Source organism: Pseudopipra pipra, chromosome 19 (assembly GCF_036250125.1).
Source record: "Pseudopipra pipra isolate bDixPip1 chromosome 19, bDixPip1.hap1, whole genome shotgun sequence".
In the NCBI taxonomy this organism is placed as follows: domain Eukaryota; kingdom Metazoa; phylum Chordata; class Aves; order Passeriformes; family Pipridae; genus Pseudopipra; species Pseudopipra pipra.
Window position 1 is genome coordinate 4,408,146 of NC_087567.1, and position 24,515 is coordinate 4,432,660.

At 48.3% G+C, this 24,515-nt stretch overlaps 1 protein-coding gene across 2 annotated transcripts in view; it reads left to right on the top strand.

Moving 5' to 3' along the window:
* The window catches only part of SEPTIN9 (septin 9), a 136,402-nt gene that overhangs the window by 10,701 nt on the left and 101,186 nt on the right, over positions 1 to 24,515 (top strand). Inside the window, exon 2 of one of the 2 annotated variants that reach the window (XM_064675723.1) lies at positions 13,510 to 13,566. In XM_064675723.1, the coding sequence (XP_064531793.1) occupies positions 13,510 to 13,566 (57 nt within the window). Of the gene's footprint in view, positions 1 to 13,509; positions 13,567 to 22,321; positions 22,362 to 24,515 lie in introns of those variants that run through there. The other variant, XM_064675721.1, reaches the window with a different exon arrangement.

The window sequence follows — 24,515 nt, forward strand, 5'->3', positions numbered from 1 at the left end:
GGGAGCTTTCCAGGGTGGGTTTGTTTGCATTTCTCTCCGAGCAAATACCTGGCTGTCACGTGGAGCTGGAGCAGGTGCTGTGTGGCACCTTGGCCCATTCCAAGGTACTCACAGACCCAAGGCAAAATCGTGGCTTATGCACAGAGCCTGCAGGGCCTCGTTAACCCTGCTGGGAGGAGGATGTTGGGGCGTTTCCATGAGGCTGTGCCACTCCTTTGGCACTTGTAGGGCTGCAGGATGGGGTGGGCTGAGGCAGATTTGAGGAAGCAGTGCTGGCTGTGTGTGGGCAGCCTGCCTGGCTGCTTTCAGGTAGCCAGTCTGTCCTGGATGATTATACAGGAGGAAAACATAAAGGGATGGCAGAACCCCGGATAGACAAGCTGGGGAAGTGCAAACAAACCCTTGGACTGGGGGTGCTCTGCCTGGCACCTGGAGGCTCTTCACACTGGGGATCCAGTGCACAGCATTAGGGGTTTGGAAAGGGAACAGCTCTAACAGAGATTGTCCCTTTGAGGTGAGCCTGGATGCTGCTGCCCTCACTAACAAAGCCCTGGACTGCCTTCCACACCTCAGTCTGCAGTTAGCCACATCTCACCTTCTGCAAGCACCTGCTTGGGGTACTCACCTGGGGCACCTGTTCCTCTAGTTGATGATGATACAATCTGGCAGTTCAGCCCATGTGGGATATCAGTCTTTTATAGGAGCCTCTTGCAACCACTGACTTGTGTCTGGTGTGTAAATTAGACCTTGCTGGTCCTTGCTGGGTCACACTGCATCCTGTTCGATTTTTTTTGTTTGTTGTCTGTTTCCAGCATATCAGGATTAATTTGAATTCTAATATTCTGTAAAATTTCATCTGTACTTGGGATCATCTTTATCTTGAAAAACCTCTCTTTCCCATTTCTAATGGTTAATGCATGATGTGTCCTTAGGTCAAAACATAGCTGGGAGGTCAGGCTTTGGATTAAAAATTGCCTTGACATAGTCCCTCAAAACATCCTGGAAGCATCCCAGCCCTGTTGCCTATAGATTATGGGCAAAATAAGACCATAAAGCAAGTAGAGATGTCTGCTTTGGGGGCTTAACAGCCTCCTCTGCTTTTCAAATCATGTCATCATAATCTTTGCAGGATTAAACACTGTTTCAGCTGCGGGGTTTTTTTAATTTCACTTTCTTATGGAATAGAGTGATGGTGACAGATGCCCAAGAGCCCTGGAGGCCAGTGCTTTGTTTATTCACAAGGAACTTAGGGCATGAGAGGTGACAGTTCCCTCTCCTGTCACTTTCTGTCCCTCATTTATCCCTCTCTGTCACCTTCTCTTGGACCGCAAGTCTGCCTGGCAGTGACCTTGCTCTGTGCTTGTATCACCTGGGCAGAGCCTACAGAAGAGGGATTTGGGGTTCCTCCAGGGGATTTAGTTGGTGGATAAATGTGGCCCTCTCATCTCTCAAAGACATGAATATGCCACTTTATTGCCAAGGAAACTGAGTTGCAGAGGAACAAGCTGCTGCCTTGGATTTTGTGGCCAGCTTGGGGCATAATCAGGTGCCATGACTCCTGCCCCTTGTCTGTGCAGATAACCAAAGTGCTTCCTATTCTAGCAGCTGTCTTTCAGACATTGATCTTAAAGCTAAGAGGGAGCTAATATCCTCTATTACAGAGGACTGAGACCTGGAAAAAAACAAGGCAGAATTTAATTTTGCCTGAGTTGAGCCATCTAAAAGCATCTCTAAATCAGAGCTGGTCCCTGCAGCCTCTCTCCAGCCAGGGGCTGCCAGATGAATCACCCTATTTTCCAGCTCCATCTGGGGATGTGACTCACTGCTTCAGAGCCCATCTCCTGTTGAGTATGGGGGGTAGCTGTGCAGACAGTGGGGTGCTGCCCCAGGGCTTCCAGCTATCTGGAGTGAGGAGTCCAATCCCTTGGAGATCTGGTTATAATCCTAGGTAGTGGGAATCTTTCCTTCAGGCAGTAGAGCAGGTGGCTGCCAGCTTGCAGCAGTGAGCAGCAGTGTGGTGAATGCTTGGTGTGCCAGCTGTTCCCAAAAGAAGTGGCAGCAGCATCTCTCCTGCAGATGGGCCTGCTTCCCCTGACCTGCTCAGGACACAGGTGGTTGAGGAGCAGCTGGGTCATGCTGAGGACAGCCACTGTCACAGATCTGGGGTCTCAGAAATGGTAAATACATTTAGCCTCTACCAGTGAACATTCTTCTCTGGCTCTAGAACTGCTCACAGAGAGGTGCTTTTGTGGAGAGGAAGAGAGGTGCCAGCAGGAAGCTTGCTGAGACAACACAGAAACGTTTTCTACTCATGATCTCAGCCTCTGGAGATAAGGCTGGAATTTTGACACCCCCCAGAGCATCCTCCCTTGGCGCTGTGTCAGTCCCACAGCTCTGGACACAGCAGGGAGTATCCTGCCTGTGTGCTGCTCCTGCCAAGGATATAAAGGGTTGGGGTAGGTTTGGGCTGGAGTGATGTGGCAGTGCCATGGATCCCCTCTGGACAAGAGGTGTTGGGAGTCCTCTGACAGCAGAAGGTGCCATTTGTGAAAGCTCAGCTCGTGTAATGAACTCTTGAGGGTGTTGTTGAGGGCACCATCAGTGACCTGAGACCCCAGACAGCGAAAAACCTGCCAGGTCTAGCTGGGGCAGGTCACTGTGTGGTTCATTTTGTATGACATGAGGTACATGTCCATAAGCTTCACCCTGCTGGGAGTCCTCATTTGTGCCACTGCTTGGCACAGCTCAAGCTCTGGGCAGTGCCAGGGTCAGTGCACCGAGGTTTGGGTTACTCAAAGGCAGCCACTGCCTTTTTTTGTGGTGAGGATTTGCATAGTGGAGACTGAACATCTGTGTCATTGGGGTGAGTGACTGGAGGGAGGGGCTCTGGGTGGGACCCAGAGCTCCACTGCCCAGCTCCATTACACTGAGCATGCCATGGGCCGTGTACAAAGCTGCCTTTCAGCCAGACCCACAGAATAGGCTTTGTGTCTCCCTGTGTGAGCCCTCTTTATAGAGAGAAAGGCTTCCTCAGAGGCTGCAGGCACTGCTCCATGGCATGGAATGGTTCTTACCTGTGCCAGGAGTGATTTCACTCTGCCTTTTGCCAGGGCTGAGCTGTTTTAGTGGTGCCAGGTGCTTTACTTTTCCCTTGCTGGCAGCTGGAGAAGCCCATTAGAGGAACAAGTTGCATTGGGACTGCTTGGTACCTGGAGAAAGGCATGTGTAACCACAGAATAGCATCAAGAGATGGTTCTTACATCTGGGCTTTATTTAAATGAACCTAATCTTTAATTTTCCTGCTGCCCTGCTGTAGGGCTGACTGTTGCAGAACATGGCTTGGCAGAAATGTAGGTGTTTGGTTTAGAATTATTTTTTCATAGGATCATAAAATATCCTGAGTTGGAAGGGACCCACAGGCACTACTGTAATCCAACTCCTGGCCCTGCACAGGACAGCCCCAAAGATCCCACAATGTGCCTGAAAGCATTGACCAAACCACTCCTTGAGCTCTGTCAGGCTTGGGGCTGTGACCACTGTCCTGGGGAGCCTGTTCAGTGCCCAACTTCCCTCTGAGGGAATCCCTGATACCCAACCTAACCTCCTCTGACACAGCTTCATGCTGTTCCCTCATGTCTTGCTGCTGGTCACCAGGGAGAAAAAAATCAGTGCCTGCCTTTTATCCCTTACAAAGATTTTTAAAGGGTAACCCAATGTGACACTGGCACTTAAGTATTGATTCTACATCTTGTTTTTAAATGAACTTAGTGCTTTTGTGCTGGTACCTTGCTCCTCTGATGTGCAGCAGCAGGACACAGCAAATACATTCTAGGGCACAGCATGGGCAATGGGGACTTGTGAGAACCTGGTCCTACATTAAATGCCTTTAAAGGAGAGAGACTGGGGGAGAGGGGAGCACACAGGAAATTTAAACTTGGAGTTCACTGACCCCTCACAGATAGAGCCTTAAGCCACTTGTGTAGCTGGTTTTGGGACCATGGTTGGGTTTTCTGTGGCTGTCTATCTTGGGGATGGAAGAGGGAACTCTGAGGTACAGCAGCTCTTAAGAGTTATAGTGCAGTTTGTAGAGGCACTTCTGCAAACTCTAGTGTAAGCTGATCTGCAGCATTAGGCACTCCAATATGTCCTCAAATTTGGCTGAATTTCTCCTCTGTTCCAACTTCCCTTCTGCAGCCATTATTAAATATAATTGTAAGATATGAGGAAAAACACCAAAGAATGTTACTAGTTTATGAAACTGGGCTGCCTTAGCTACTTCTGGGGTAGAATTAATAGGAGAAAACCCTCAATTGTGTGAGTGAAGGGCTTCATTGTAGTCTCATACTGTAACTTCCTTTCCCTCCTGTTTAGGGACAGTGGACATTATCTCAGACATCTATAGATAGTGCCTGAGTCATTCTTTATGGTACAGCTAAAATGTAAAAACATTAAATAATATATCCCTCCAGCTCCTATAACCAGGGGAAGTGCTTGACACCTCATTTTCCAGGCAGAGCAAGGAATATGTGGAGGAGGAAAGTTACGTGCAGCAAGTCATGTTAGAGCCTGATGGTGGCTGAGCAGTTCCTGACTCCCCTATTACAGCTGAGCTGATCCTCCCTGCCCATCCACCTCAGCATCTTCCTAGGGCAGGATTAGCCTTGGATGAGCAGAGAGACAAGGTGCAACTGGGGTTGGGGTCAAAGATAAATGTTAGAAAGTGGAAGTGTGATGTCCTGAGGGAGAAACTGCGATTGTGAGCTTAAGTTTCTTGCACAGGGCTGTGCAGGGAGCTCTTTTCTGAACCATAGCCTGGAGCTTGGGCTTCCTGACTTCAGGGCAATCCTGTGTAATACCAGAGTATCACAGGGGTGATACTCTCAGCCACATGATACATGTCTGAGCTGTATGTATGTGGTGCAAAGTGTTTGTGCTCAGGCTGCTTCTGCACTAGGGATGCTCAGGTGGAAGGGCTCCAGGTAGCATTTGGAGCCTAAAGTATATTTAGAATATATATATTTGTTGGATTTTGTTTGCACAGAGAAAAGTGGCTATTGTCTGCTTGAGCTTAATGCCCTTCCACAATTCTCTTCTCCATCAAGTGGCCAAAGAGTTTGTGAGTCTTGACCCCGAATATTCATCTGAATTTCTGGCTAGGAAGAGGTTTCACGTCTATGTCCCCTTGGCTGCTTCTTTACCTACTGCTGGTTCCTTCATCTGGATGTTACGTGGGTGCAGTGGAGCATCTCTCATATGGTGTGAAGGAAAAGGACACTTGGTCCAAGTCTGGAGTGAGACTTGGACATGCAGTTTCTTCAGAGTGAGGCACTGGTCTCAAAACCAAAGGCTACCCTTTATCTCCTCCAGCTGTGATGAGGAGGAGCTCACTGAGGCTGGGCAGTCCAAAGTGGACAGGTCTCCTCTGGGTGTCCTGTTCAGTCCAGGTGCTCTCACACTTCTGACAAGCTGTGGACTATCCCAGTGTGTTATCCTAGTGGGTCATCCCAATGGATCACTCAGGCTCAGGAGAGCCCTTGACCTCTGCCCTTTGTCAACTGCTGCCCTTTGGCTACTGCGCTGCTGCCTCTTTGTTCTCAGCTTTTCTCCATTATACACCCCCATCCCTCTCTGGGAAAAATCAACATTTGCCTTCCAGAGCCTGGCAAACAGAAGGGGTCTGTATTACATCCTCATGGCAGCCCCAGGCTCACAGGGCTCCCATGATAAATCCAGTGGTGTCTGTTGCCAGAGGGACCCTCTGAAACACAAGTTTGGGAGTTCTGTGTGTGTGAAATGAGAGCAGGGAAGCGCAGCATGTGGACACTGAGCAAATGCTGGAGCTGGGGAATAAAACGTGGATTGCACTGAGGTTACAAGTAGATGGCAAGGAATGGATTTTTAACCTGAATTACCACATTACTGCTAAAACTGCATGCAGTGTTGGAGTGCAGCAGGGAGCCAGATGCTGGGCTGGGAAGTTTGCACCAGGACTTCTCCTGCGTGGTCACAGCCAGAGCGTTACAGGCCTGTGGGAGTGGGGAGCAGAGCTGCAGGGCAGCCTGGGAGTATTTGATCCATATGGAAATACCACGCTGCAGTTTTAAAATTCCTTTCCCCTCCTTCAAATCTGACAGTGGTTTTCTCCAGCTAATCCATGGCCATTGCCAGACGAACCCGAGAAAGTGAGGTGCACTTGTGGGTCTGGAAGCTGTAAATGCTTGGGGGTTTTGGAAGGCAAAGAATGAGTGGTGATTGTTTGTTTTGTTCTTTGTTTCCATAGTACTCTGGGCCTTATCCCCTGTCCATTCAGGCTCCTAAGGACTCTTGTGTTATTAATGTTAATTATTAACTAACACATTTCTAGCTTGCTGAAGCTTTTGTGGCAGCTGGTTAATGTAAGAGTTTGATTATTTCCTCCTTTGAGCAAGGCTGCAGCTTGGGTGTGTTCAGATCCGTTCTCTCCTTCCCATCTTTGCTGGGATGCTTCAGGTTCTGCAGAAACAAATGGGACCAGATCCAAGCTGCTCTTGTGACATCCTCCTGCAAAACCCCCTTGTTTAGAGAAAATGCTACAAGGCAACTGTTTGTTGAATCTTGTTTGTTGAGTTCTTGTGTCCTGCTTCTCTTGGATTTCCGCAGATAAGAAGTGTGAGCAAGTGTAGAGTGTGGTGCAGACAGGGTAAATTTAGAGGGACAAGACCTCTCTGGAAATCTGGTTAACTTCAGCAGTGAACTGAAAGGAATTTTAGGCTTGACAGCGGTTACCAGATCCATCCCCAACCAGCAGAGCTCCACAAGAGCAGTTTTCTGTTCCTGCACAAATCCTTTTCCCTTCCCCTCCTGCTGCTAAGTAAAAGAATCCCATAAGCCAGTAAAGCTGACAACACACATACAAAAGGCCTGTTTTTCCAGTCCCTTCCAATTTGTGAGGATACTTGTGTTATAAATATGCATTTGCACAAGTCATCCGATGTGTTGGTGTGGTGACGTGGCATCTTTGCTGCTGCCCGGCCGGATTACTGGAGCACTCCAAGCAGAAGGATCACAGATGATGACTAACATGCTTTTTCACATGAAAAACTGCTTGTGCTAATTTTTTTTTTGGTGCTTTCATGGTTGTCCAGTGTATCTCTGAATGACTATCAGCTGTGAGGTATTTGTGGGCAGTAAAGAACAGGGGATCACAAGGAGTGATGAAATGATCTTGTTATTTCTATGAAATGAATGTCTGAGGACTGAGTTTACTCACCTCTGAATAAATTCACGGGGAAAGGCACAGTCCCTGCACTGTTTGAAGACCATTTTAGCTCTTGAGCAATTTGCCAAAGCACTTGAGATCACTCCAGTGTTTTAATCTTGAAGTTGAGATTGAACACCTCTGAAAAGCCAAGACTTTGTTCAAACACGAGCTTGAATTTGTGATGACTGGATAAAAATGTGTGGTGTGGGTTTTGTGGGTCAGCCAAGACAATTTTCTGGCTTTAAGCTCTATGGATGCAGCAATTGATTTCCTGAGAATTAGGGCAGTTTGAGTGAAGAATTTGAATCAAAGCCTAAACTTGAGCCAAGGTTAAAGTGCTGGGTGCCCTGTCATCTTCTATCACCTTGTACAGGACTGGTCCTTCTACCTAACAGAGCCCTTTGCTGTGACCAGTCCACTGCTGGGCTTGGGGAAGCCTTTCTAACACTGGAAAAACTGAGGCTTAATTTTTGCTGCCCTTTATGATTAGCACAAGCTTTTGTAACATTTCTTTAGTGTTAGAACACATTTGGCACCTGCCAGAAGCCTAGTGTTGTGGTAGGAATACATGCATCCTGCCAGTGCCAATGTTCCTGTGGTTTCCTTGAGGGTTATCTGACATCCAGCCTCGGGCCAGGTTCTTTCTGTGTGTTAATAGCACTGTGCTGATTAGCAGTGTTGTTTGGCCCCAGCCTGGTGATATCCAGCTCCCACCTCAGGCAAGTGGTGTTTTAGGCTGTCTTTCTATGCTTAGCCTTTGACCCAGACACACAGAGTTTGTTGATGTGCCCACATGGTGATGGTTGTGTTGGAGAAGGTGGTGGTTCCACTCCTGAGTCTGTAACCAGTGCCCCTTGGCAGCAGCATCCCTTCATTCCATCAGCATCCCTCCATCCTGGTGAAAGCTCAGTTTGCTGCCAGAGATATTTGATCCAGAAGGAAACCATGCACATGGGTTCAATGTTGGTTTTGGTTGTTTTTTTTTTTCCTAGCTGTGCTCAGCTTCTTTGTAAAGAGTTTCTGTTACACAGAATCTGGAAAAGTGTCTCTTATTCTTCAGTGCATGTTTCTGATTAGTACTGGAAATGAACATGAATTTTTTTTCCCTTTTTTTTTTTTTTTAACCATATTCCTTTTGAGGTTAATGTTGCAAGTGGATTTCAAGTTAAGGGAAGTGAAATTTGTAATTGTGTGGTTCATTGGACTCGAGCTCGAAGCAATAGAGATTCTTCTTCCTTTGCTACTCTACAAACAGATGTCCCTCCCTTGTGGTCCTCAGCTTCCCCAAGCCCCTCTATCCCCAGCTGTCTCCAGTGACACCACAGCTCCATGTGCCAGGATGTCCTGTGTCAGCAGCTCAGGCTCCAGCAGCTGGTCTGGAGTGTTGGAGAAGCCACAGACAGAGTTGTTGTTGCTGCGTGGATCAAACCCTGTGTGGGTCTTCCTCCTGTTAGCAGCTCCAGGCCATGTTACTGATGAGATCTCCTCCAGCCAATTTATTTTAGGAGCTTTTAGAGCTTGCCTGGATGAAGAGGGATGAAATACAGCTGTCAGTGAAGGCAATTCTCCTGCCCACTGTCTGGATAGTACCTGTGAAGTGGATACAGTGAGACATTTCACACCCTAAAGGTGTTGTGATAGATGTTACACATCCTAACAGGGAGTGGAAAACCCTGTCCCAACAGTCGGCACTGGTTCCTGTGCAGGGCAAAGTGACATCCTTGCTGTCCTTTATATCCTGCCTAGCTGACAGCAGGATGGCCTGAGGAGATGGCAAAGGGCAGGATAGGGTATAGGAGTCAGGGCTGGGTGTGTGCAGTTCATGGGCTGATGCTCCTGCCCTGGAGGGAGCCAATTCTGTCAGCCTTTGGTTTAAAAGCTGCTGGTGTTGTGTAGGGGCTGTAGACACGTCTGAAGGGTTGTTCTGCTGAGAAGTGCCAAAGGTGAAGTCCAGAGATAGCTCTGTGACATGATCCATAGCTGTACACCCCAGGAAAGAGCTCTGGGGAGTCAGGAGTGTGGAAACTAATCTTGGATGGAGATGTCTCCAGTGCTGTCTGGACACCCTGCTGTGTTGTGCTGGGTGAAGAAGGAAGCTGAATTATCTATCTCAGACCTGTTAGTAAATACATGTAACAGAAGCAAGGGTCATACTGGCTGCTCAGATGAGCTGGTGCCGCTTTGCTGACTCCAGCACAGTGTGGGATGGCTCCTGCTGGGTTTGGCCCATCCCTTTCTATCACCACCTTTGTTTGATTTGGGTTCTTTTGTTTGCTTGCTTTTTTGTTTTTACTGGACTGTGCAGAGAGAGTGAGTTCCTGAGTTTTGCATCCTCCATTGTTTGTCCTCACAGCATGGTTTTTGTTGATAATGGGAATTGCTCATTTGTTCTCTTGAATTTTACATCACATGAGTGTAGCAGCATGGATCACTTACTGTGAGGAGAGAATCAGTCCCAAGTGGTCTGTCTCATTACTGTTAAATGCATCCATAAAGTTTGGGATGTATCATGCAAAAACTCTGTTTTAGGGAATGTACATGTTGACTGAGGTGAACATGTCTGGCAGTTCCCTAGTTGGCTTTAGATTCAGCCAAGTCAGCTAGAAAAGTCACTCTGTAGCATGGACAGTTTCTCTAAAGAGGTTGGATTCATTCCCCCTGCTGCCCTGAACCATGTCTGCATCCAGGTAAACATCTAGAAGATGCTTCTGTTTCAATACTGGGATGACTTACATCCATCGTGTCTTATATTAACAGCTGCAAGAAGCACAATAGAGTAGAACATTTGTCCCAGTATTGTCTGGAGGGAGTGATTTAAACGTGAGCCTGGCTGGGATTTTGCTTGTGCTGCCATGACACGGAACAACTCTTGGCTTTGGCAGTTGCGAAGGAGATCCCAGTGAAGCCCAGTGTCCTTGAGTACTGCTGCCTTTCTGCTGTGCCACGTGGTCCCAGCCTGTGGATCTGGAGGAAATTAGTCATTGATTATAAAACATGAAAAAATATTGCTCAGCGAGCGAGCCAAGGTGAGGCTGAGCTGGGCGAGCGTCAAACTTTGTCCTGCTGAGGCACATCCGCTGGGTTGTGTGAGCCCTTCTTGGACTGACTGACTTTAACTGTCAGACTCTTCTGTTTTCAAGTCATTCTGCTGGGAACAAGGGGAAGAGAATTCCTAATTTCAGCTAAATAAAGCATAATGCATTATGTTTCCTCGTCCAGCGCGCTACAATAAATTTACAGCGTGGCTTGAGGGCATTTGAACAGCGTTAAGAGGGAAGGCTCATAGACACTGTGTCTGGGGTGGAAACCTTTGATTTTTGTTTCACAGCCCTGCTGCTCAAATGTGGGGCTCAGCCTCCTGCTTCCAGGCTATAAATAGAGGTAACCCCAGAACAGGCTCAGCACGCCGATGCTCTCCGGTCCTGCCCACTCCACCGGCTTCCTGGCACTGTGTTCACAGCAGCATATTTTTAGCTGTTGCTTTCTCATTACTTATTTTATTTTTTGACAGATCTTCTCTTCTTGCCTTGCCAGGCTGCCAGCTTTCCCTGCTGTTTATCTGCTTTCCAGGACAGTATCTGGATCTTCCCTTGGTGGAAGGGCAGTGGGACATCACAGATAGCAAGCTTGGCTTGGACTCTGTAGCATTCCCTTTTCCCAGACTCTCTGTTAAGGTATTAGGCAGCCTGGATGAATTTTGTGTTTGCTCCTTATTTTCTCTTTGTCTGAAAGGGAATTAACAGCATTATCATGTATTATTAATGTTGTTAACAGGCAGTGGAGAAAAAGCTGTCAGAAAAACTTCCTTCTAATGCTGCCTCCAACACACAGCAAATCAATTGAGCTTGTCTACCCATTTAAAAAGGGTGTGAATAGTAATTCCAGGGCCCCAGAGAAAACCTGTGAGACAGGGCATATAAACAAATTCTCAGAAATGTTTGCATACAAGCCACAGGCTCAGCCAGGGCATGGATGCTCTGATGGCTGTGCTGTGTTGGATGCTCCAAGTCCTATGTGTTTTTTTCCACTGGAGTCGTTGCTAAAGGGAATAAAGCCTATTTCCTATGTGCAGTCCTGTCCAAGCTTGTAAGCTCCTGGTTCAGCTTCCGTCCTGCTTTGCCGCAGACTGAATGAAGTCTTTGAACCTAGAAGGCTGTGTTTAACCAGCTCAGCATGGCTGCATATCTGTGTTCCTCAGCGTGCCACCCATAAGGGACGATTTTTCTCTGGTTTTTGAGCAGTCCTAAAAGCCAGATTTCAGCACTGCACCTTGTCTGCACACAGGCAACACAGAGGTGTTTGCTCTCTGTGTGGAGCTGAGCTAGGACAAGGCTGCTCTTGCAGCCTGTCTCAAGAAGTGCCATTTAGAAATCTGTTGGGCAGAGGAAATGTGCCTTCTCGTTCCTGCTAGCGTCCAAAAAAGCAGTAGACATTTAGAGAGGAGGAAATAATTAGGAAAAACATTCGGGGACTGGGTTTAATGGAAAAAATATGTTTAAAATTTGTAATGCTGGTTGTAATGCACAAGTTCCTATAAACTTCAGCCCTTCTCTCTCTGTCAGTCAGGGAATTACAGACCGGGTGCAGCAGCAGTCTGTCCTGCTGCAATGCAGGTAAAGCTCTCATAGAAGGCAAACTGGGTGTGCACAGATGTGGGTGGACAGTCCTGGCTCTATTTTTGGCTCTTTGGGGGGCAGAGCCAAGTGAGGGGGTGGCTCTGGGTGGTGCTGGCCATGGGTTCTCTCTGTGGTGCTGTTTCCCAGGACCAGCCCTGTGGTTCAGCCACATAATGTTGCAGGCACAGAGGCTTTTTATATTAGAAAAGGAAAGGGAGAGAGCAAACACACACAAATACATATATATATATAAACAGAGGGTTCTGAGCATGAGATGCTTTTTCCACATCAAGTTGCCAGGCAGCCCTTTTTCCTTCCCTGCCTCCATCCCAGGGCTTACTGGTTTGAAAGTTTTCCTGCCTTTTTTCTCTGTGTATTTATTCTTAACGAATTTTTATCCTGTATGGTGCAGTCTTCCAGCTGACAAGGTTTGTAAGGTTGTGACTATGTTACAAATCACAGTTTGGGGTTATTCTGCAGCTTAAACTGGTGTTGTTCTAAGCCCTTTGCTTATTGTCCAACAGATCTGGTAGATGGTGAGAAGGTAGTTTAAGTAATATAATTGAACAGCAACATCATCCCAAAATCCTGGGAGTTTTTTACCTCTTTGCAGGGTAGAAATCCTGATTCAATATTTTCATGTGCTGAAGGAGGGTTTGTAATGAGCTGAGGAGCTTCTGTGGCTTGACAGCTCCAGCATCTGGTGTCTGAGATGACAGATACCATCCTGGAGCTGTTGTTCCTGCAGCAGGTCCCACCAGAGACTGGGCAGCTGTCAGACTTTGAGAATCCCCATACCAGGACATTATAGCATTTGGGGTGATTTCAGGATATATCATCCCACCTGAGGTGGTTCACTGCTTTTATTGGGGTAAGAAAAGGAGAAACTGAGGCACTGATCAATGTACAGTTCCAGCTTCAAGGGGAATTCTGGTTCTTGCTGAGTTTTTCAGCCCACCGGGGAAGCAAGTGTACTGTCAATCACCAGTTTTACAAACAGGTAGCTGGGGCAGCAGAGAAATTATGTTTAATGTTGCTGATGGACTAGAAATGTTGTTGTAGTCAGCAGGTCCCTGTGGCTTGTCTGGAGTCTGGGAGGCACTTGGGAGTTTCTGATGACTTTCTGAAATGGGTATGGGAATGGAGGTGCATCTCGTGTTCCAGCTGGTCTGACCCCATGACAGGGTTCTCATAAACAATATGTTCTCAGGATGCTGGGTGCAATCTAGTGAGTAGTCTCTGCCAGTGCATGTCCTTAAATTGCTCTACTTTCCTCTCCCTTCAAGGAAGCCTGTCTCTGGAAGTGCTGCACTTGTCTCTAGGATAAAATATCCTGGAGCAAGAGGTGAATGTGTGTGTCCCGCTTAATGATTTCAAAAGTTCCCTCTGGTGTTTCTGGAAACCCTAAATACATTTGTGGTTTTGCTGTGTTTGAATAATAATGTTTGACATCTTCAGGGAAAGGTGGAGGTCTCTCCTCAGGTGTTTTTCTGTTTAAAATAACACATGACACTCCTTGGATCACAGAGGTGGTTGTGCAGGGCAGATTCCTAAAAGAAAATATGCCTTTCCAGATGTGGAGTCATAGCAGGCAGGTAGATTCATGTACCCTATTCACATAAACTCCCTATTCAAACCTTCTTCTTGCTTTAGGAATCAGCCGGACCTCCAGCGGGAGACTTCGGAGGCTCAGCGACCAGACCAGTCCAAGTAAGTTGTTGTGTGCATTTCTCTCTTTGAAACTTCCTCATTAAATAAAAAAAAGCATTTAAATAATTGAGTGAATGCAGGTGGATAACACTCAGAAATCACATCTTCAGCCTCCTGTCATGGTTTGAGAGGCAAAGCTGGCTGCTGATAAATGAAGAGCTCTCCGTGCTGGAGAGAGAAAAGAGTACAAGTAAAATATGTCTTTTTAAAAAACCCCACCAAACTATGAAAAGGGAGAACAATATAAAATAAATTATTAATTCCTTACTTCATAACAGCTCCAGAGACAATAATTAGCAAGCCCCACTTCATTTCAAGGGGTCTAACACAGGGCAACAGCAAGCAGGAGTGGCCTGAGGTTGAAAGGCAGCTTTAATCATTAGTAGCTCTTTCGGACTCTCCTTAGCTATTATATTTTATTGGATGTGGAGATTTATGGATTATAAGTGCTTGTGACTAAATTTACAGTCCTAATTACAGCTTAATGTTCTGGAAGCTGTTTCTGGTTCAGAAGAAAGCAGGTGGGAGGGTTTGTTTTTCTTGAAAAAGGTGTTTTCCAGCCTCAGGAAAACAGTAGCAGATTTCTTGGTGCTTGTGAGTACCCGAGGCCGTGTGCTCTGCTTGTTTGTGTGGGACTTGGGGCTGCCAAGGGACAGAGACACGTCCCTGGTGGTTGTCTGCATTGGCCTGACCCTGCAAGTAGAAAATGTCACTGTTCTCCTTTAAAATACTCAGAGGGAAGCCAAGACAGCCCACTCCTGGGCTTTTGTTTCTGGTAGCATGTTTTGCTGGCTGTGTTAGCCCTCCAATGAGCCTGTGCTGCTCCTCAGTTCAAAGCCCTGTGGGAAACATATAACCCATATTGAGGTGCTTTGTACATCACAGACATTGTTCTTTATTAGCAGGTGCTTTGTTGCCATTGAAATCTTCCCATGTGTTTTCTTCTCTGAGATCATAGAATCCTAGAATGGTTTGGGTTGGAAAGGACCTTAAAGACCATCTAGTTGCAACCTGTGTGACCTCCCCTTGTCTCATAATTTTTTCCAGGATGCTGGCAGTTGTCTCTGCTGGTTGTTGCCTGTCCCCCCAACAACCCTCCTTGCCTGCTTGTAACCCTGCTCTGGCCACACTTGGTTCAGGGTTTATCTGCTCCCACCCCGTTGGTCTCTCTGTCACTCAGTTTCTCCCTCTGGGCTCGATTTGCTTTTTCAATTCATCTTCTCAGCCCTCATATCCTGTCTCAGCTCCCAGATGTACTTATCAAAACAGTCGTTTTCAGCTTTTCCCTCGGCGTGGGTGGGAGCAGAAAGCCACCCTCGGGATGCCTTCCTGGAGTGCTTTGCTGGATTGAGGCATCAGCACATGTGGAATGGGAATTAGTCATGGATGTCTGGTTAAGTGTGCACTTAAATGCCCTGGGAGCTGTGTCACTGCCTGCATTGCCCCCATCTAATGCTAGTGACTGGCACAGGGACAGGTATTTATGCTATGGCACAGGTGAGGGTGACAGGGGACATGGCACACTGTGACACTCTCCTGCTTTGCATCTGAAGCTCCACAGCCATGCACTGTCACCACCTCCAACCCTCATGTTGTGATGTGTCACTGGGAGGATGTAACTGTGGTCAGAGCACCCCAAACTGGTGTCAAGTGGCAGGAAAAATGCACTGGGTGATAATTATTGGGGAGTCACGGTGTTGTGTGAGTGCTAAAGCTTCATGGCAGCAAGAGGTCAGGGCAGAAGAACTGAGCTGCATTTTAAAGCTGACGCTTCAGAAGTCGGCCACCAGCGCAGAGCTGGTAGTTTTGAGCTGTAGTGTGTGTTTATCTTCTGCATATGCAAAAACAAAGCTGCTGTCTCAGCCCTGGCACTGTGTGTTTCCATATACATACGTCTGAGGACAGAAGGAGGAATTGGTGCAGCTCCAAAGGGAACTGGGGTGTAGACAATCTAAATTGACAGGCACAGCACATTTGTTCAAGCTTGTTTTCTTTAGACTCTAATTATATACTTTTCCACTTTTCTGGTGAGAGACCTTGTAAATTTAAATCTTTTTTTTTCAAGTTAAAAATCAAATGAGCAGTTCAGTCCTTTGGTTTACATTGCAGTAAATATTTATGACTCCATATAACTGCAGTTCAATTTCCCCTTGTTTCAGGTCCAGATTTTCCCCTCTGCACATCTGACCTTGCACCCAGAAGCTTTTATTCCTGTAAAAGATAAATTGGGGTTGGGATGACAGAGCAGTGGTTGCAAGTGAAGCGTTGCAGAGGGGTCTTGGTTGCTTTGGGCTCTTTGCCACCCTAAACAAAGAAAAGGATGATGTGCATTTCCATAGCCACCAGCTCTTGGGGTCTAGGTAGCTTCATCCATGTATTGCCTTGGGGCACATAGTAAGGGCAGGAACCTGGAGAATTAATGTTGGCCTCTCTTGGAAACCTCATTCTGTGACTCAAACTTTCTTGTCCATTTGAAAGCGGTTATATGGCATTGGCATCCAAAAGTGCTCAGTGAGCAACAATTCCAGGGCTTTGGAGCTGTGGTTTTTGTTTTGTACGAGCCTGGTGCATAGTCCCAGGTAAGGCAGTGAGGTGGGATTCAGAAGTCCCTCTCCAGCTCTCTTGGAGCCCCTTTAGGCACTGGAAGGGGCTCTCAGGTCTCCCTGGAGCCTTCTCTTCTCCAGGCTGAACAACCCCAGCTCTCCCAGCCTGTCCCAGAGCAGAGGGGCTCCAGCCCTTGGAGCGTTTCCATGACCACCTCTGGACTTGCTCCAGCAGCTTCACATTCTTCTTGTGTTGAGGGCCCCAGAGCTGGAGGCAGCACTGCAAGTGGGGTCTCAGGAGAGTTGAACAGAGGGACAGAATCCCCTCCCTTGACTTGCTGGTCACAATTGTTGTCCTGTAGCCCAGGACAGGGTTGGCTTTTTTGCCTGACAGTGCACATTGCTGGCTCATGTTGAGCTTCTGGTCCACCAACATCCCCAGTCCTTCTCCCCAGGGACAGTCCTGATCCATTCTCTGCCCAGCCTGTATTTGTGCTTGGGATTGCCCTGACCCAGATGCAGGATGTTGCCCTGGGCCCCACTGAACTTTGTGAGGTTCACATGGGCCCACCTCTCCAGCCTGTCCACATCCCTCTGGATGGCATCCCATCCTTCCAGCGTGTTAACCACACAAGTTAAGAATGGTGTGTCAGGGAAGTTACTCCCACTTCGGTTTCCTTCAGCTGTACTTGATGAATTTGAAGGAGAGAAGTATTTGCTGACACTTGCCATCCGGAGCAGTGGTGTGTTCCCCACTCAGCCAGAAAACAGCCCAGAGCAGCTGGAGTGGAAGAAATCGGCATCGTGTTCCTCTCGGGCAGCCAGCTGTGCTCTGTACTTTGATTTGTTTCCAGCCTACAATTCACTTTTTGCTAAGAGGAAGGAACTTCCCTGGCAGGGATAATACAGGAGAGGGTCCATTTAAAAGGTAGAGTTTACTAATTTGGCTAAAACAGCATATTTTTTTCTGTGTAGGTGATTGCAGGGAGGACGATGCCTCCCAGTTGTGTTTCAGCAGCGCTGCTCCTGCACCAGTGCTGTCTGTGGGTCAGGTGCTTTGTTCACGAGAGGTCCCAAAGGGGTGGGAGGGGGGGAGCAGGTGCCTCAGCTTTCCTGTTTCAGCCTTTGTCTGGCTGTGTGGCTGCCTGGAGCTGGCCGGAGCAGAGCAGGGGCAGGCTGCCAGGACCAGCTGCGGTCCAGGGCAGGCTTGGCTTTTCCATCCAAAAAGCAAGAGCACCAGCAGCCCCACTTCTGCATCATCAGCAGCTGGCTGAGGATCAACCACAACTTGTCTCAGTGCTTTTTGGAAGGGTAGGGCGTAATTTTGGAGAGGCACGAAGCTCAAGGCCAGTTATCTGGGTTATGTTAGAAAGGGGCACTGGCTGATGTCATGAAACCTTCACTGGGACAGTTTGTCTTGTATTGTCTAAATACTTCTCTTGGGTATAAAGCAGAGGCACTCCCATCCCAGACATTGTTTGCACCAGCTCAAGCCCCTTGTTCACCCTTTTAATGGTGGTAGATGGGCCAGAAGCCACAGTGGGTGGACCAGTGTGGGCTGGAGATGCAGGAGGAGTGAGGTGATTCAAAGGTGCTGGTTGTGGTGTGAGCCTGTGGCCTTCTGCTCAGGGCACAAGCTCTAGGACCCCATTGACCACAATATCACTGCACTGCCATGCTGCCCAGGGCACCCAGGAGGTCTCTGCAGGAGCTGGTACCTGGGATTAATAAAAGTGGAGAGATTATAGTCTTACATTACAATATCAACAAGACAGGCACAGATAGTTCTTGTCTTATTTTGGTTTTCCCTGGTCAAGCCTTGTATTTTGCCTTTTAATAGTTATTGATGTTCCCATTTCATAGCTGGGGGAAAGAGAGCAGCTGAAAGCTGTGCCTTGAGCATTGCCTGTGAATCTGGGGATCTTTCCCCTTGGGCACAATGGAAAGATGAGTGGCTAGGTGGATGGACACAGCTTAAATTGACATTATCACTTTAACAAGGACAGCAGGATATCAGCAGTGTTCACTAATTTGGGATGCTCCAAATTCACAGTAGATATGGCAATAGATCTTGCTGTTTCCCTCACTTGATTTAGTACTTTGCCCTGAGGACCAACTCCTCTTGTTATGCCTGGAGTCTGTAAGAGACTAACTCTAAAAATTCATTTATGTGAGGTTGTGGGTTAACCAGAACAGTGGAAATAAACAAAAGAAATGTCAAAAGCCGGGGGCTCTCCAGTGGAGCGTGCATGATGGCTGTTACATAAGCTAATTCCGAGTGCTATAAAAACCATTAGGTGTGTGAGGGGTTTTTCCTCAGGGAAGAGCTGTCAGAACTGTCACACATCTGCAGCTCAGACACGGGCACCCCCACTCACAGCACAGCCCTCCACGTGTCTTCGTGTTATCTGAGGAGGCTGAGGTTGGGACCCCCTCCTGTAAACCTTGATCCAGACCTGCAGCTTATCCTCCATCTGTTTGTAGCTTCCCGCTGGCATCCAGCGGGATCCAGGCTGTGCGTGCAGCACTTCTGGTCCAGCTGGAGGCTGGGGAGATTCACATCATCTCTTTGCAGTGTGATGTCAGCGTCTCTTTGATGTGTGATGAAATGGCCTCAAGTTGTGCCAGGGGTGGTTTAGATTGCATATTAGGAAAAATTTCTTCACTGAACGTGTGGTCAGGCGCTGGGACAGGCTGCCCAAGGAAGTGGTAGAATTGCCATCGTCCCTGGAAGTGCTCAAAAGTTGTGTGGATGTGGCAATCGAGGACGTGGTTTAGTGGTGAACACAGCAGTGCTGGGTTAATAGTTGAACTCAATGATCTTGTAGTTCTTTTCCAACTTTAACTGTCCAAAGATTCTGTGTTTTTAGCACAGAAGTGCTTTCACTGTGGTGAAGCAGCTGAGGGGTTAACTGGAGATTGTGGTTGCAGCCTCATTGCTCTGGATGTGTCCTTAGATGAGGTCATACGAATTTCTTTGGGCAGCCTCTATTCCCCTTTGTTTTAAGCACCAAACTGGTCACTCCAGCTGTTCTGGTCTCCGTGCCAAAGTGTCCCCATGCACACGAGCTCCCTGGTGACAAACCCTCACTTGACACGTGTCCTCTTCATCACACATGGCCTTTCTTATCCAGAGGCCAAAGCAGTAGAGGGTGAAACTTGGTCACAGGAAAGCTTGGAAGAGTCCCTTCTGCAGCAGCACAGCTCTGTAGGTGATTCCAGCTCCAGGCAACACGTTGTTAAAGCGGAAAGGCTGCTCCCAGTTCAGGTGCCTGGATTCCTGCACGGACACACACAGGGCGGTGCTTGTGTAACGTTGACACGTGGACTCTGAGCTGCCTGGGACAGTCCTGTGGGGCTCCCACGTGCTGCCAGCAGAGCTGTGTGTTACTCACAGTGACTGAGGGAGCGTGGGTGCCCAGGTGCACAGCTGAGAAATTAAGGAATAGTGATGGGTGCCGTGGGCTTGTGCTGGTGGGGGGATGTTCTGCTTGTCCTGTTCCTTTACAGCATCCGCGATTCATCTCCAGTTTCAAGTATAATATTTTTAATCCTAAAAGGCTACTGAAAGTCAGAGTGAGGAGGCAGATCTCTTGGTGCTCTCTTCCTATGGCACCTGGCACTGTGGGCTCTGGTGTGAGGAAACCGAAATGTAAGATACAAATCAGTGGTTCAGGAGTGACCAGGGCATTAATGCTCAGTAACTTTTGGGGCTTCAGCTGCTGTCTGTGTTTGGAGATAACAATTTTCCTCACTGGAGCGTGATGCAGATTTGTTGATGAGTGCTGAGGAGACCCACAGGGTTTCCCCGAGGAAAGGAGATGTAGAAATGCAGAGTGTGGCTCCTCCAGGGCAGGAGCAGCAGTCCTTGAGCAAGGTTATTTATCACCTCAGGACCAGACATCTCTGCAGGAAGCTTCTAGTGCCCTCTCAAAGAGAGCTTCACATCAGCCTGCAGCAGAGAGCAGGGAAGCAGAATGGCAGTGGACTGTGGTTTTGTCTCATCCCATTCTGAAGGATAGAGGAAAAAAATGTCAAGTCTTCTAGAGTAAAACAGTGTGCTAGGAAAGAAATACATTCATTATCATCTGTGCCAGCCTGTGAGGGCACAGCTGTGGTGGGATGTGGATGACTCAAGGTGCCTGTGCAGGAGCTGATGGGGCAGGTGGAGGGAACCCTCCTGGGGCTGGTGGCAGTGAAAGGACACACTTCCAGCCAGGGCACTGGAGGAATGGGTCAGCTGTGGAAGTGTGAGTGTGCAGGGTACAGCATCTACCATTCTCCTCAGGAATGGGGGAAAATGAATGAAAGGAGGAAGAAGGGCTGTGAGTCCTGGCCTGGTGAGTATGTGCTCACTCATGAGTGTTGGTTACCTAAGAAGCTGTGTGTGGTCACATTTCTCTCAGTTACATGTGTCTCTTCCTGGTGTTTGTTTTCTTCATCTTTTTGTTGCTGAAACGTCAGTTTGCAAATTGCTGTTGGGCACGTTGGCAGGCCAGCTCGTGGCTGCTCAGCTTTCCCTCTTCCCCCTCAAAGCCTGGTGTCCCTCACCACATGGGCAGAGACCAGTTCCTGAGCCCTGGCTGCCCACCACAGGCATCCTCTGAGCCTCCAAGGCCAGTGCCTCCAGTGGTGGCCGGTGTTTACCAACCCCCTAATTGTACCTTCGGCAGAGAGAACGGATTTACTCCTTGCTATATTTATCTGGTGTCTAGGACTGCAGGAGAGGCTGCCCTCTGTTGCAGGGATGGCTTGTTTGGAAAGCAGCTCTGCAGTAGGATTAGTGGATAAGGCACTGTAGATGTTCAGGGAGGGCCTGCAAAGTGTGAAGTCTCTCTACCGAAATTTTGGTGGCTGGGAAACCAGTGAGTGAGCTCCAAAAAAAGCACCAGTAGCAAGGGATATTCCTGATTGACCAACCTAATGGAGTAGTCCCTCCTTGGTTTATTTTTTTTTTGTAGTTTCATTTCTGGCCAAAAGGGTTTTAGGATGTTCAGAGAAATGTCCAGGCCTGGATGATTCTGCTGCTAAATGAAAATATGGTCTGCTGCACAGTTCTGGGGCATTTTCTTTCCTTCAGTGGATCATCCTTTCTCCAGCAAGGGGAACTTAAGGCAAGGTAAGATGATGGTGGTGTCTTGTTGCTTCATCCTACCAAGGCAGCATCTCTCTGTGTTGCAGTACAATAACATGGTGAAATCCAACCCTTCCTGTGGCTTTCCCAATAGACAGAAATACTTTGAAAATCCATATGTTGAGAAGGTGAAACAACCATCTCAGCAGGTTTGTCGTTGCATGAGGTCTCCCCTCCATGCCCGAGGAGCTGAGTGCTGCATCCCACTCTCCTGTGCTGCCTGTGTGTAAAGTGCTCAGAAATTGTGCAGCTTTTTGATTAGATCAGATTGCCCAGAGTCACATGCAGCCTGGCCTTGAACACTTCCCTGGGCAACCTGTGCCTGATACCTAATCTAACCCTGCCCTCTGTCAGTGTGAAACCATTCCCCCTTGTCCTGTCACTCCACGTTCTTGTTCCAAAGTCCCTCTCCAATCTCCTTGGAGCCCCTTTGGGTACCAGAAGGGTCTCTAAGGTCTCCTGGGAGCCTTCTCTTCTCCAGGGGGGAACAACCCCAGCTCTCAGCCTGACCAGAGCAGAGGGGCTCCAGCCCTCAGAGCGTCTTCATGGTCTCCTCTGGGCTCGCTCCAGCAAGGACACCTCCTTATGTTGGGGACTCCAGAGCTGGACACAGTGCTCCAGGCTGGGCCCAGAGCATAGCAGAGCAACAAATACAGCAGTGCCCAATGGAACCCTGCTTCCCCCCAGCAACTGCTTGGTGGGGAATGACCACAGTCCTTCAGGTATGGAGTAACCCCCTGTTTTGGGGTCTCAGGGAAGTTGTGGAAGATAGAGTGTTGAGAGGGCAAGACTGATGGTAAGGAGGAGTCCAGGAAGGAAAACATAACCAGGGAATTGTGGAGGAGTTAATATTTATCCAAAACTCCCTGTGCTCTCCTGGGAGGGTGAGGGTCCAGTCCTGCCTTGCCTCTCTCTCTGGCCTGCCAGCTGCTGTTAATACTTCAACACATGAGTGTTAAAGTGTGAGCAGAGAGCCTGGGGAGGTTATGCAAGGGAGTTCTGGCAGTTTGAGGCTTTCAGGCAGAGAGGTTGAGAGCCAGCACAGAGGAGAGCTCTGACAGGGACTGTCCTTAAAGATATATCCTTCCATGGCATGGGACAGGACACAGGGACACTCTGTAGGTATCATCTCAGGCTGCGTGGGATTGGGACAGGAGGGAGGATGTGCTGCTGCTCTCTTAGACATCCTCTGCTGCAACTGCCACACGTGCTCTGGGTGGTGATGAGCTTTGTGTGCTGGGCATGGTCTCTGGCTTGGGAAAGGTAGTAACTTGGGAGGATCTGTGTGATCTGTGTTCCGGTGTTGAACAAATACAGGTTTTCATAAGAAATAGCCAGGGAGTGGCAAAATAGTGCTTGGCAGCACATGTGGAGCAGCTGAGAGCTGCAGCCCAGGGCAGGGCAGCTCCATGTCTGCCCAGCTGGGAGAGGGATATGGAGTGGAGAGGCAAAGAAACACCTGGCAAAGAGCAGGGTGGCAGCATTCAGAGGGTAAGTACCTCCCTTGGAAAGAGGAGGATCTCCTTGGTTTGTTTTTAACTTCTTTTCAAATGAAAAGGAGAATTTTAGCCAGAGTTCTCTTTCTTCCCCATCCCCAAGGCTCATATAAATGTAAATGAAAGGTTCTTGGAGCAAACAGTCCATGGAGGCTCAGAGACTGTCATCTGCTGCCTGGGTCCAGCCTGGGGGTAAATGGCATAGAGGGAATATAATGGAGTAACACTTGATTGCACTGTTTGAGTTGGGACCTGTATTTCCTCATGTGAAAATGCTTCACTGAACATAATTTGATTTAGGAATGCTCCACTCTGCTGCACTGTCCCCCCCTCTGTGCTCTCCTCCCAGCTTGCCAGTACTGCAGATAGCTGAGCTTGTGAAAGAACCAGTTGAATCCCCATTTTTCCTGCCTCTCCAGGCCCTGGAGGTCTTTGGCTGCTCTGGCTGCTTCCTGACACCTTTGTCAGTGCAGTCTGAACCTCTGATCCCTGCATGGGCTTGCAGCGCTCACCCTTCCCAGCTCAGCTCTGGGGTTACAAGGTGGTACCTGGCTGGTTTGCTAAACCCTGGTGGAGGTGGCTGGCTGTGACTGTGGGACTGCATGGCTGAACTAGGTAGGAAAGAAAATAACTCTTCTGTTGGATCAAATGGTACAGGAATGTAAGCCCAGCATAAAAACTAGAGAGGCAGACAAGGAATTGCAAATAAGATCTGCCTCTGTACCACAGTGGCCACTGCTGTGGCTGGGGACAGTGTCAACAGTCCTAAAGCCCCTCCTGGCTGCCCACTGCTGTCCTGGGATCTGTGCCACATCCATGGGCCCTGCTTAGCTACGTGTTCATGCACAACAAGCAGGTTATGGCTTGGCAAAGGGCTTGGGCGTTGCTGGGTGAGCCTCGGAGAGGTGTGAGAGAAAGAAAATTCAAGCTGAGCCTGGAGCAGGGCTTGGTTTACTTTCTTTTTTTTTTGTGATTTCCTTCCTTGCTTTCTCTGCACCTGGTAGTGCTTCCTGCTGGCTGTCACTGTGGGAATGTCCAAACCTGGGAGGGAAAGTGTGTGCACCCCTGTGCCAGCCTCTGTGAGCACGGGGTGGCAGTGGAGCCAGGCTCCTGCTTTGTTTCAGATTCTTGTTTGCAAATGGAAATTGGGTTTATTTTTGCAGCAGATAGTAGTGGTTTCCTTAAAGTTGCTTCTGCCTCTTTCCTATCCTCATTGCTTTCCCTAAGTCAGCCCTGGAGGGCCCTGAACTCCAAGAAGGCAGCCCTAACCAGGGGAGAGACTTCTCTGTCCCTTTCCTAAATTCTGGGTGTGCTTGACTTCCCCCCCCAACCCTTGAGCAATAGTATTAGAAAACAGAATATGTGTTATCTTTATATATATTTGTACAGTGAACAGACCACCAAACAGGCATGTGATGAGCTTCTCAAAAGCTACAGAAGGTGGGGGATCCCCAGCCCTGTGACATGTGTGTCACTGGAACTGTACCTTTGGAGGAAGCAAACCCCAATGCTGGCATCACCAGCACAGGGTACCCCTCTCTCAAACACAGGCACCCCAGTGTTTGCCTGGGAGAATTCTGCTTCAAACAGAAGCTTTGTGAATTCTGCTTCAAACGGAGACACGACTGCACCTTTAAAGTGAATCCATGAAAATTTGTGTGAGTACTTCAAGTCTGAATGACAGGATCTACCTGGAGGTTTTATGAATTTGAAGTTCAATTGCATTAATCATAGTTTGGATTCACTTCCCTGAGTGCCTCCTGGTGATCTGCCCTG